Here is a 10,510-nt window from a genome sequence, read left to right as displayed (position 1 = left end):
TGAATCTGTGCCTTGCGGTCTCACTCACTACTGCAGTCTCAAGAATATTCCAACACTGGCCCAGCCAAGCATTCGGTATTTTCGCCGCTTTCGTCTCTGGTCTCACTAATTGCAGCAAAAAAACAAAAAACAATGCGGACGCGCACGGATTAAAATGGGTAAGTTTGACAGAAAAAATGCAAATCAATTGTGAAAAGTGATCTTATTGACAACATCAAAGTGATTTTTAATGGGTGTATTGAAAAATATCAAGCGAAATGCAGCTAAAACATTATTTTCCCTGCTACGCAGTTGTGCATTTGTATTGGTGTGCTGTGTGTTTTGTGTGTATTGGCCGATCGATTTTATTTTGCATATTCAAGGACAAGCGTAATCCTGCGGGAAAGGCCTCCATCCTGAATGGGGGCGGCTCCAGATAATGTGCAACATTGAAAGGGAAATCACAATTTCACCGTTGAATGAATGTCGTCGCAGCGCCTGGCATCCGCCGATGACTCAAATCGCAAATCCCGGTCCACGGACGAGGGGGTTGACGTTGACCTGACGGCTATTATCAGCCCCACACAGCAGAGAACAGCAATTCTGCTGCTGTGTACATACATTTGTTGCTTGCGCTGCTTCCCTTGCATGCAGTATGCAGCGGTGAGTGAGTGAGTTGGTGGGTGGGGGGCGCTCTCTTGCAGCAAACAAAAGGTGACAGCGGCAAGGCGATGCGTGGCGGATGACAAATGCGGGTGCAGCAGGCAGGGCAGCAAGGCAATCAGAATTCTGTGTCAATGTGCTCACGCATGGGAGAGGGCTGGTGTGCGAGTGTTTGTGTTTGTGTGTGTGTGTGGGAGTGTGTACGTGCAGGAGGGAGTGGGAAAAGAGCTCCAAGCTAAATGAGATTTTTACATTCTGGAGAGGGCGCCCCTGGAGCAAACGAAATCACTGGGGAAGTGCGTTGGCGTTGGCGTTGGTGTGCTGTTGCTGTCGCTGTCGCTGTCCCGACCAGGGCCGGATTTGCTTTGGATGGATGGATGGGTACCATCGTTAAAGTGCTTATTTATTGCCACATCCTCTCCCTCCGCGGAGCAATAAAAACATCAAAGATAAGGCCCTGATCTCAGGGGCATTTCGCTGCGCTCCTGCGTGCGGGCTAGTGCCAGATTATGGACTTGAGAATTTAATGTGTTTATTTTTAAACTAAATTTTCCGCTCCGCTCTGTTCTGTTCCGTTTCCAGAGTATCCACAAATTGATTTATACGAATTCCTCACAGAGTCCGAACTGCAACAGTACTACAATGCCGTCAAGTGAGTGACCCAGAAATTGAATGTGGTTCCCCCCAAAACTCATCCTCCTCTTCCTACTCCACCACATCCACCCCTTCTCTTCCCTCAGAAATGAATTGAAAATAACGAACGCGGCTCAATTTAAATATGCAGCGGATGAGGATCTGCGTTTCATTGGCCTCTCGAGGCCGGAAATCCGAAGACTCCGCAAATACTACGAGAAGCACTTTCCCCACAGCTATCTCAGCAAGATCAAGCGTCTGCTGCAGACCCCCACCACGATGGTGAGACGGGAGGATGGGGCCGGGTCGGCCCAAGTGTCCCCCGATGGAAGTCCAGCTGCGTCGCAGGCGACCAAGAACGGTTCCACATCGCCCAGCAAGGTGCCCAACAACAAGCACATAATACCGGCCGACTCCATCAGCGTCAACAAGCAGCTGGGCACCGGGGAGTTTGGCATTGTGCAGCAGGGCGTCTGGACAAATGGCAGCGAAAGGGTGAGTAGCAGTGGGCAGTGAGTAGCACCGCAAACGATAATTCATTGATTGTTCCCCTCCGCAGATCCAAGTGGCTATCAAGTGCCTCTGTCGCGAGCGGATGCAGTCGAATCCCATGGAGTTTCTGAAGGAGGCGGCCATCATGCATTCCATCGAGCACGAGAACATTGTGCGGCTGTACGGTGTGGTCCTGGCCACAGATTCGCTCATGCTGGTCACTGAATTGGCGCACCTGCGCTCCCTGCTCGAGTGCCTCAAGGACTCTGGGCTTCGCGTCAGTTTCCTTACGATTCCGACGCTCTGCGAGTTTGCCCTGCAGATATGCAATGGGATGCGTTACCTCGAACAGAAGCGCCTCATCCACAGGGACCTTGCCGCAAGGAACATTCTGGTATTCAGCAAGGACAAGGTGAAGATCTCAGACTTCGGGCTGTCGCGGGCTTTGGGTGTTGGCAAGGACTACTACAAGACCAACTTCAATGTGAACCTAAAGCTGCCGATTGCCTGGTGTGCACCCGAGTGCATTAACTACTTGCGCTTCACCAACGCCTCCGATGTGTGGGCCTACGGCGTCTGTCTGTGGGAGATGTTCTCGTACGGGTTCCAGCCCTGGGCCGCCCTAACCGGACTCCAGATACTGGAGGCCATCGATGCCCCCAATTTTCAGCGCCTGGAGCAGCCCGACTGCTGCCCCAGTGAGTACTACACTTTGATGATGAAGTGCTGGCAGGACGACGCGGCCAAGCGACCCAAGTTCGGGGAGATCTACGACCAGCTGCCGGACATGAAGCCCGAGCAGCTCAAGGCGGTCGTCAACTGCACGGAGCCGAAGAAGGATCACCTGATGTATCGCCAGGGCGACATCATCAGCGTCCTGGATCGCAATACGGGCTCACCCTTCTGGAAGGGAGTGCTCACCACCGGCAAGACCGGCTACTTCAACCCCTCGAACACGGTGGCTTTCCTCGAGGGCCTGCCCTCCAGCTCCAACCGCGACTCGTTCAGCCGGGCGAGCGACCATCGCATCAGCAAGCGCAAGCTGCGCACGGAGATGATTTCAAAGCCGCAGAACGATTTCAAGCACACCGGACATGTGGGCATCGATGGAGCCACCTTCGGCGACATTGCCTTCCTGGGAAGCTCTCAAAATGTAAGCAGAGATGTTCCTCCGTCTCATCCACGGCTTATCTCTTTATGTTTCCACACATTTCGCAGTACAATCATGTGCCCAAGCAGATAGTCACACCGTACAAGCCGTCGGAGGATATTGAACAGACGCCACTGCTGCTGCCACCCACGCCCACGAGCCCCGACTCGCTGCAGACGGCCAGTGGCTACTTCCCCGAGGGGGCCGGCACCAACAGCTTGAATCCCACATTCATTCCCTCCGCCGAGCACACGCCCAAGCTAATCGCCACCAACGGCCAGAGCTCGTTTGATTTTGCCGCCAGCGGCTCAACCAATCCCTTCTTCCTCAACAAAGTGGACGACGAGCAGCTGGTGTTCGCCCTCCAGCAGCAGCAGAACAACAACATGCTGTCAAGGGGGGGCTCCCGCAATGTCCTGCAGGATGATCCGCACGAGTATCACGAGATATCAGACGATGAGATGGTCGCCGATAAACTGGACTTTGGGCCCTCGCTGCTGGACGAAATCAACTCGATGTTCGGGTCGATAAGTGGAGCCTCTGGGGGCCAGCCCAAGTCGCCGGGATTCGAGCAGGTGAACAGCAAGAACGAGTTTGCTGAGCTGTCGGTGAAGCTGGGCCAGAAGCCGGGCGATTCCAATGGCAACAAGCATGGCCATGGCCACGGCCTCCTGTCCAAAAAGAAGACCTCGGGGACTGTAAAGCCCATCTCTGTCAAGGACGAAAAGATGCTCAACCATGCCATCGAAATAGCCAACGAGATAAGCGCCAGGTGAGCGGGTAGTCAGCCTCAGCCTAAGAGGGTCCATATTTCTGTCTTTCCTTGTGTTTCAGGTCGATGATTGACCTGGTCTCGGACCAGGCCCCGGCCACCCACAGCCCCAAGCGCAAGTTTAGCTTCCGATTCCCGCATTTGAGTAACAACAGCAGCGGCGACAAAGCGCAAAGCTTTGGGGGCGCCGGCGGCGGCTCGGCCGGCGGATCTGGGCATACGCCCACCCATGCCGGCAGTGCATCGCCCTTCTCCAAGAAGAAGAACTTCACCGAGGAGCTGCAGAGCATTCCGGACATACAGGTGAGGCGCAGCTTGGGTCCCACGAGTTTGCTAGCAGTCGATATCTTGGTCTGGAGATTCTAATCCACGAGTTTTCGTCTACTATTTGCTCTTTCTCTTTGCTCTCCTGCTCCTACTCCTCCTGCTCACGATCGTTGTCCCCTGTTCATTTCCCTGTTTTCGTTTGGCATTTTCTTTTGGTTGTTTCGTTTGCTCCTCCATCGCCCCATCGCGCAGCGCTTCCGCTCGCTGAGCGAGATCAAGAACGGCGCCGATCTGCGAGTGCCCATCTTTGACAAGGAGAGCTCCGACTTTCTGTTCGAAAAGTCGCGGGAGATACTGAGCCGTCCCCTCAACCTGGACAGCTCCCTGGAGGGAGCTCCAGAGGATCGGCAGCAGCCGAAGAGCATCACCGACAACATCATGGACATTGAGAACACCCTGAAGGCGCTCAATCTGGACTTTATGCACACCTACACGGAGCTGGACAAGAGCGACTCGAACGACACGATCCTCAACGATCAGCAGCTGCCGCAGCTGATCAGCCTGGACGATGGCATCAGCAGTGCCACCGGCAGCCTCAAGTCGGCCGTCTACAGCTACAGCAACGGGGTCCAGACCATGTTCGACTTCAATGCGGCCACCAGCCACCTGGACAAGCATCTCCAGTACATGCACAACCAGGCTCAGATTAGTGCCGCCGCTGCGGCGGGCGGGCCGGAGCCCAAGCTGATGGAGGACAAGCGTTCGAGCACTCCGGACACGGGCTTTGCCTCGCGGGACACCAACATTTCGTTGTCACGTCGCAGCAGCCAGAAGTCCAGCTACAGTCCACAGGAGAGCTACTTTCCCATCAAGACCGAGGTCCTCTTCAGTGCCCCGCCCGTGATCATGACCAGTGGTGGCTACCCGAGCCTCAAGGACGAACTGGGTGGCTACGAGCGATTTGGAAACGGCGCCACAAAGCAAATGCTGGCCTCTGCCTCGCCCATCAAGTCGGGCACGGGCTCAGGCCTGGGCAGCAGCAACTCCGTCTACATGGCCTCCAAGAACTACCGCCAGCGCTCGACCTCCTTCAACGAGAGTTTCCACCCCATCTCCCCTGTGCTCTCTGAGCCGCCACAGAGGGTCGTCATGCAGCGGCAGGTCAGCAGACCAGAGCAGCCGCAACAGCAACAGCCCTCTGCTCCCCTGCCGCGTCGCACGGCTTCCTACAAGCCGCGCTCCATCCGGGCCCGGACCATGCGGCGGCTCAGCTACAACCCCATGACCCTGTACTCCAGCTCCTCCAGCGGCGAGGAGGAGGAGGACACCAAGCCCAGTCTGGCCCGCTCCGAGTGCGACATACGCGCCAGAGTGGTGGGCGGTTCGAATACTTCGATGAGCAGACGTCGACGGGCGGCTCTCATCCGCCAGGTGCAGTCTGCCTGTCACGACGAGCGGGACGCCATCATATCGCCGCGTCAGATCTACGGCTCCAACTCGAGCATCAAGTCTGCGCCCCACTACAACTTTGGAGGACAGCGACGCAGCTTCCACCGGGGCGGGTCCGCACACGGCCATGGCGGCGGTGGCGGCGGCGGCTATGAGCAGTTCCAGTACGAAGAGAGGATCTACGACTTTGGTGGACGTGGTCCGGGCAACAATTACTGCAGCGGGCTGCCAGGCTATCTAATGGCCTATCAGAAGCCCATGTGCGCGCCAAACGGAACGGATTTGGGACCGGGATCCGGATCGGGCTCCTCCTCGGCAGCCTCGTCGGCCGTGCATGCCACCTACAGACCTACCGGCACCGGCACCGGCACCGCGGGAGGAGTCACCCTACAGCGACCCATGAGTGGGGGAGCTGCCCTCCATGAGTTCGACATTAGCAGGCTCACGGGCAAGAGTCCCACATCAACCAATTTTTTGGGAAGCTCACCGGAGGAACTCAAGCAGCGACAGCTATCGATGGGCTCTCTGCTGACGCCTGGGGCGACTGGAAAGCCGAATCCGAAGCACCAGCGGCCCACTGAATTCCATTGGCCAGAGAAGATTCACGCTTCGTCAGTGAAGCAGCACGAGATGCACTGGAGGCAGGGGCAGCAGCAGCAACAGTCGCAGCCACAGAAGCAGAAGCTGCATGCGACGGTGCCGCTCATAAGCTCGGTGGGAGCCGGCCGAAGGGGAGCAGGATCCAGCGATAGCTCCTCTTCCTCGAGCACAGAGAGCGGCGACGAGTTTCAATTTCGTCGGGAGTCGGAGCTCAATGCACCACGGATTCCGCCCAGCCCGGCTCCATAACTAAGGAAAATGCTGAAATATGTTCTCAATTTACTGTTTGGCAATGTTCTGTCCGACTAGGGTTCAGTTCTATAGGATCGATCGATAACATGGAATGGAATAGATGGATCCCGGGAGCCAAGGCCCAGGGAGGGGAGGGTATCGTGTATGTGTCAGTGTTAGTGTCAGTGTGTTGAGTGTGCTGAGTGTGTGTGATTGAGTGAGTGAGTGTGGGTGGGTGGGTGCTAAAGAAGGATATGAAGGATGGGCGGTCGGTTGATTCGTGGAGCGGTCCGGAAGTAGAGCGGAAAGTAAATTGAAGAAATATTTACAGCGATAAATACGTATATTTTTTGGAATTTGAATTTTTTGAATCGATATGAATGAGAGTAGAGTGTGCCTTACAGGAAAACACCGCAAGACCTCTCAAAACAGATAATAATGTGCAGAGCAGCAGAACTAGCAGCATACCTACATACAGGCTTCCATTCCATTTCATTAACCATTATCCATCCGTTGTATTATCCACCGCATCATCATACATCATACATCAGCGGTGGTCATGTCGTGCTCCTCCCATCGCTCCCACACAAGCGAATGGCCAAGTATGTAAAAACAACGCACATTTCGTGTGCATGACGAGGCAGACTGAGTGTCGATAGCAAAAATCCTGCCCACCGCTGTCATAGATCATCAGATCAATAGATCGCTTTCATCGATGCACCGAATCACTTCACCCAATATTTCGAAGAAACAGGAAATAGAGAATAACTAAACCAAAAACCAATATTGCGAAACAAAGAGTAACGAAAAGGCTTGGCTTCCAAATCGAATAAGAAAACGGAAACTGAAAGAGATATTTTTTTTTTTAAACCCCAAAAGCTTTTGGTTGACGGAAACAGTATTACAAGGCAAAGCGAGGTACACACTGGAAAATATACTCACAGAGGTAGAGAGACCTCCTACTAGACAACAGGGTATTACCATTTACCAATTACCAATGGGTTCTTCAATTGTTTTCGAACCATTTTGAGAGATAACTATAAGTCAGACACACACACACACACACACACTAGAGATCTGCGGGGCTACACTCAGAACATAAGTCCAAAAGAGTGCGAGGCACACATTAAAATCTCACATCTCACAAATGGCAAGGCGGAAGAACATTGAAACTACTCAAAGGCTTTTGCAAGGCCACTTTGTATATTCTGTCGTGCCTCTTTGTTTAAATGTTGTGCACTCGAGTGCACTCATCGAAAGGTCCCCATTCTTGCAGACCTCTATCACACAGACATAGGAAGATACACACAACACAGACACATACCCTTTGGCAATCGTCAGAAATATAGAAAAACCAAAACAAAACGACAACAGAACAGAACAGAAAATTGTCCACACCAAGAGGTACTACTACTCGCGAAAGCCATATTATGTGCCATATCCTGAAGCTTGCATTTCTATGAAACCAAAAGAGAAGCGAAACCCCCAAAAAACCTAACACAAAATAGAAGCATTTAAAGCTGACTTTAAACTACAAACTAAACCAAAAGTGCGAAAGCCCTAGAATATCGTATGAGACGTGGAATTATTTGCCTACTAAACTTACTAAATAAAAACCAAAAAACCAAAAAACCAAAAAAGAAAACCCAAAGAGAACCCCTCAAAAAGAAAACGAACAAAAAATTAACTTCAAATGCATGGGAATGGATATAAATGTCCAAAATTTTTGATAACCTCACAAAGAACCTACTCGTATATTATATGGATTATACTTATTACAAGATTTTCGCATTCTATGCATTTATGGATTAACTCAAATCGATATTATACGAGATATATACATATACAGATTATATATACACCTACTTAAATCTAACTCTAAATCTAAATCTAAATCAACCTAAACTATACTATATATGTATACACTTATATACTATATGACATAAATGATATTCTAAACTATGCGTTTAAAGCGTTTCAACCCCAAAATATACTCGAGTATTATAAAATTATACAAGAACCGGAATCCCCAAACCCCAACCCCAAAAACGAAACGAAACCTAACTAAAAAAACGATCGAAAACAAAGAGTTTGAGTTTGTTTGGATTCCAAGAACCAAACAAGTTAATTGGTAATCAAAAACAAAGAAAAACGTTGTGCATATTTAAAGGGATTCAATAAACGAAAACTAAATGTGAAATTCAATGCGGGGGGTCGCACTTCCGAGGGTCGATTAGAACAGCCACACCCAGACCACCTCTAAAGCTCTAACTATACTCTACTATACCATCCATTCCTTTTTCGTTTATCATTTAAATTATTTTGTATACTTTTTTATTGAATTCGATTCTCCCCCCCCCCCCCCGCCGCGCAAACACAGGCGCTCATTGGCAAGGAGGGACTGGAGGCCTACAACAGCCTGATCGAGCGCAAGGGAATGCTGGACATCGGACCCAGTCCGGCGGCTACCCTGCTGCGGCACATGGACACCGACGAGTTCGACCTGCAGAGTCTGCATCAGGCCGCACGACCCATGACCCTGCCTACGCGCGGAGCAGCCCAGCGAGTGCGCAAAATGGAGCTGGCCACCGCCACGCTGGGCAGGCACAACGATGAGAACTCCAACTCGCTGGACGCCTGCGAGAGTCCCAGCTACATGAGTCACAGCACCTACAAGTTCCCAGAGGCAGCGGAGACATCGCAGGCAGCCAATCCGAGTCCGAATCCCATTCCCCTGCCTCCGCGCGAGGGCAAGAAGCAGGTGAAGACCAGCACCAAGAGGCACGTGCGAAAGTATCCCCTGATCATTCCGGCCAACGGCCTGCAGCGGACGCTCAGCAAGCTGGCTGACTTTGGAGAGTCAGGCGAAGAGCCAGGCAGGAGTGCCAAGGCCTCGGGCCAGCACCAGCATTCGCAGCCAGGCACGTCCATCGAGGTGGTGGCCGCCGTCCGACCATGCAGCTTGAGGCGCCAGGTGCGCCCCTCGGAAAGGGAATACGAGAACATGCCGGCCGTGGGCAGCGAGCCGGCTCACACCTACCAGAACCTGGACAAACTGCTGCCGGCCGATGCAGCTGGTCTGACGGACACGGCTTCGCTGCAGTTCGAGTCCATTCTGGAGGCTGACTCCGGCAAGGAGAGCGCCCTGCAGTCGCCCGATGTCACCGATGGCTTCTATAACTTTTCAATTCAAAAGGAGCATTACAAGGGCAAGGATACAGAGTTCGAGGCCACCCAGATCTCCGGTCGCACCGGCCTCTATGTTAACGACGACGAGCTGCGTAACCTGGACATTGAGAGTGGTCCATTGAAGGCGTCCAGCTCCAGTGCACTCGAGTCGTCGGAGGGGCAGGGGCAGCAGGAGGCGTCACCAGATGTCGCCCTAGAAACAAGTCGTCGCGCTTCCAGTGCAGACAACGAGCTGGCAGGGAATGCTCTGTTCAGGAAGGTAAGAGCTTCCGTCAATCTGGCCATGAGTCGCAACTCCATTGGCGATACTGGCGCTTCTGGCAGTCAAGGCGGAAGCGGCTCTAGCAAACCCCAAACCGAGGCCGAGTACTTTGCCGCCACGGTAGCACGGCTGGCCGACTCGAACTCTGTCAGCTGCGAGGATCTGCTGGAGTTCTCCGACAAAAAGCCGAAAGGATGCGAGCGGGGCGTGGACTCCGACGAAGTAAGGATAATGGTGAAAGTCCTGGGAAAAGATGTGAGTCGAAAGGTCACTTTGGTAGCCAGAAAATGCAATTTGAATCACACTTACGATTATCCATTACAGAGCACGCCCAACCGTTGCCTGGGCGCCCTGGAGTTCATCAACTGGGACGTCCACAAGTCCATCAAGCTGATTAAGCTGCAGAACCTGGTCAGCGAGGCCAATCTCAGCCTGGAAGCCTCTTTCGAGGCCCTGCAGCAGTACGAATGGGATCTGCACACGACGGCCCACAAACTGAATGGCCCTAAACTATAGACACATCCCATCCAGCCTTTACTGTCCTTTCCTGTTCTAAACGATCGCCGTGGCCTTAATCTCGTAATCCTTGTCGCCAATTCAACTCGTATTTTAAGCATTTGTAGCGTTAAGAACGATCTATCCTAACTCAACCATTGCTCGCAATCGATACAACATCTCCTTCATTATTTTACTGCTTCGAAAGGTATCGATCGAATCTCAGCATGTACTTATTTATCCATGCGCAGCCTGCGTGAAGATCAACATGACCCACGTCAATATAAATTTATATAAATATACACACCTCTTTATGAATATATTAAAT

At 52.4% G+C, this 10,510-nt stretch overlaps 1 protein-coding gene across 2 annotated transcripts; it reads left to right on the top strand.

Annotated features, from left to right (window-relative positions):
* The first annotated feature begins 135 nt into the window (after positions 1-135).
* Positions 136-10,486, top strand: LOC6590899 (activated Cdc42 kinase-like). 2 transcript variants are annotated; one of them, XM_002016230.2, is made up of 8 exons: positions 136-158; positions 1,225-1,294; positions 1,383-1,770; positions 1,835-2,920; positions 2,986-3,689; positions 3,752-3,992; positions 8,617-9,942; positions 10,012-10,486. In XM_002016230.2, the coding sequence occupies exons 1-8, from the start codon at positions 155-157 to the stop codon at positions 10,201-10,203; spliced, it is 4,011 nt and encodes a 1,336-aa protein (XP_002016266.2). In that variant the 5' UTR covers positions 136-154; the 3' UTR covers positions 10,204-10,486. The 2 variants fall into 2 exon arrangements, with proteins under 2 accessions (XP_002016266.2, XP_026840767.1); XM_026984966.1 differs by lacking the exons at positions 8,617-9,942; positions 10,012-10,486 and adding an exon at positions 4,209-8,161.
* Positions 10,487-10,510: the final 24 nt, after the last annotated feature.

The sequence above is a fragment of the Drosophila persimilis genome, unplaced genomic scaffold, assembly GCF_003286085.1.
Source record: "Drosophila persimilis strain 14011-0111.01,24,50 unplaced genomic scaffold, DperRS2 tig00000002-arrow-pilon, whole genome shotgun sequence".
In the NCBI taxonomy this organism is placed as follows: domain Eukaryota; kingdom Metazoa; phylum Arthropoda; class Insecta; order Diptera; family Drosophilidae; genus Drosophila; species Drosophila persimilis.
This window is presented reverse-complemented; position numbering and strand designations above follow the sequence as displayed.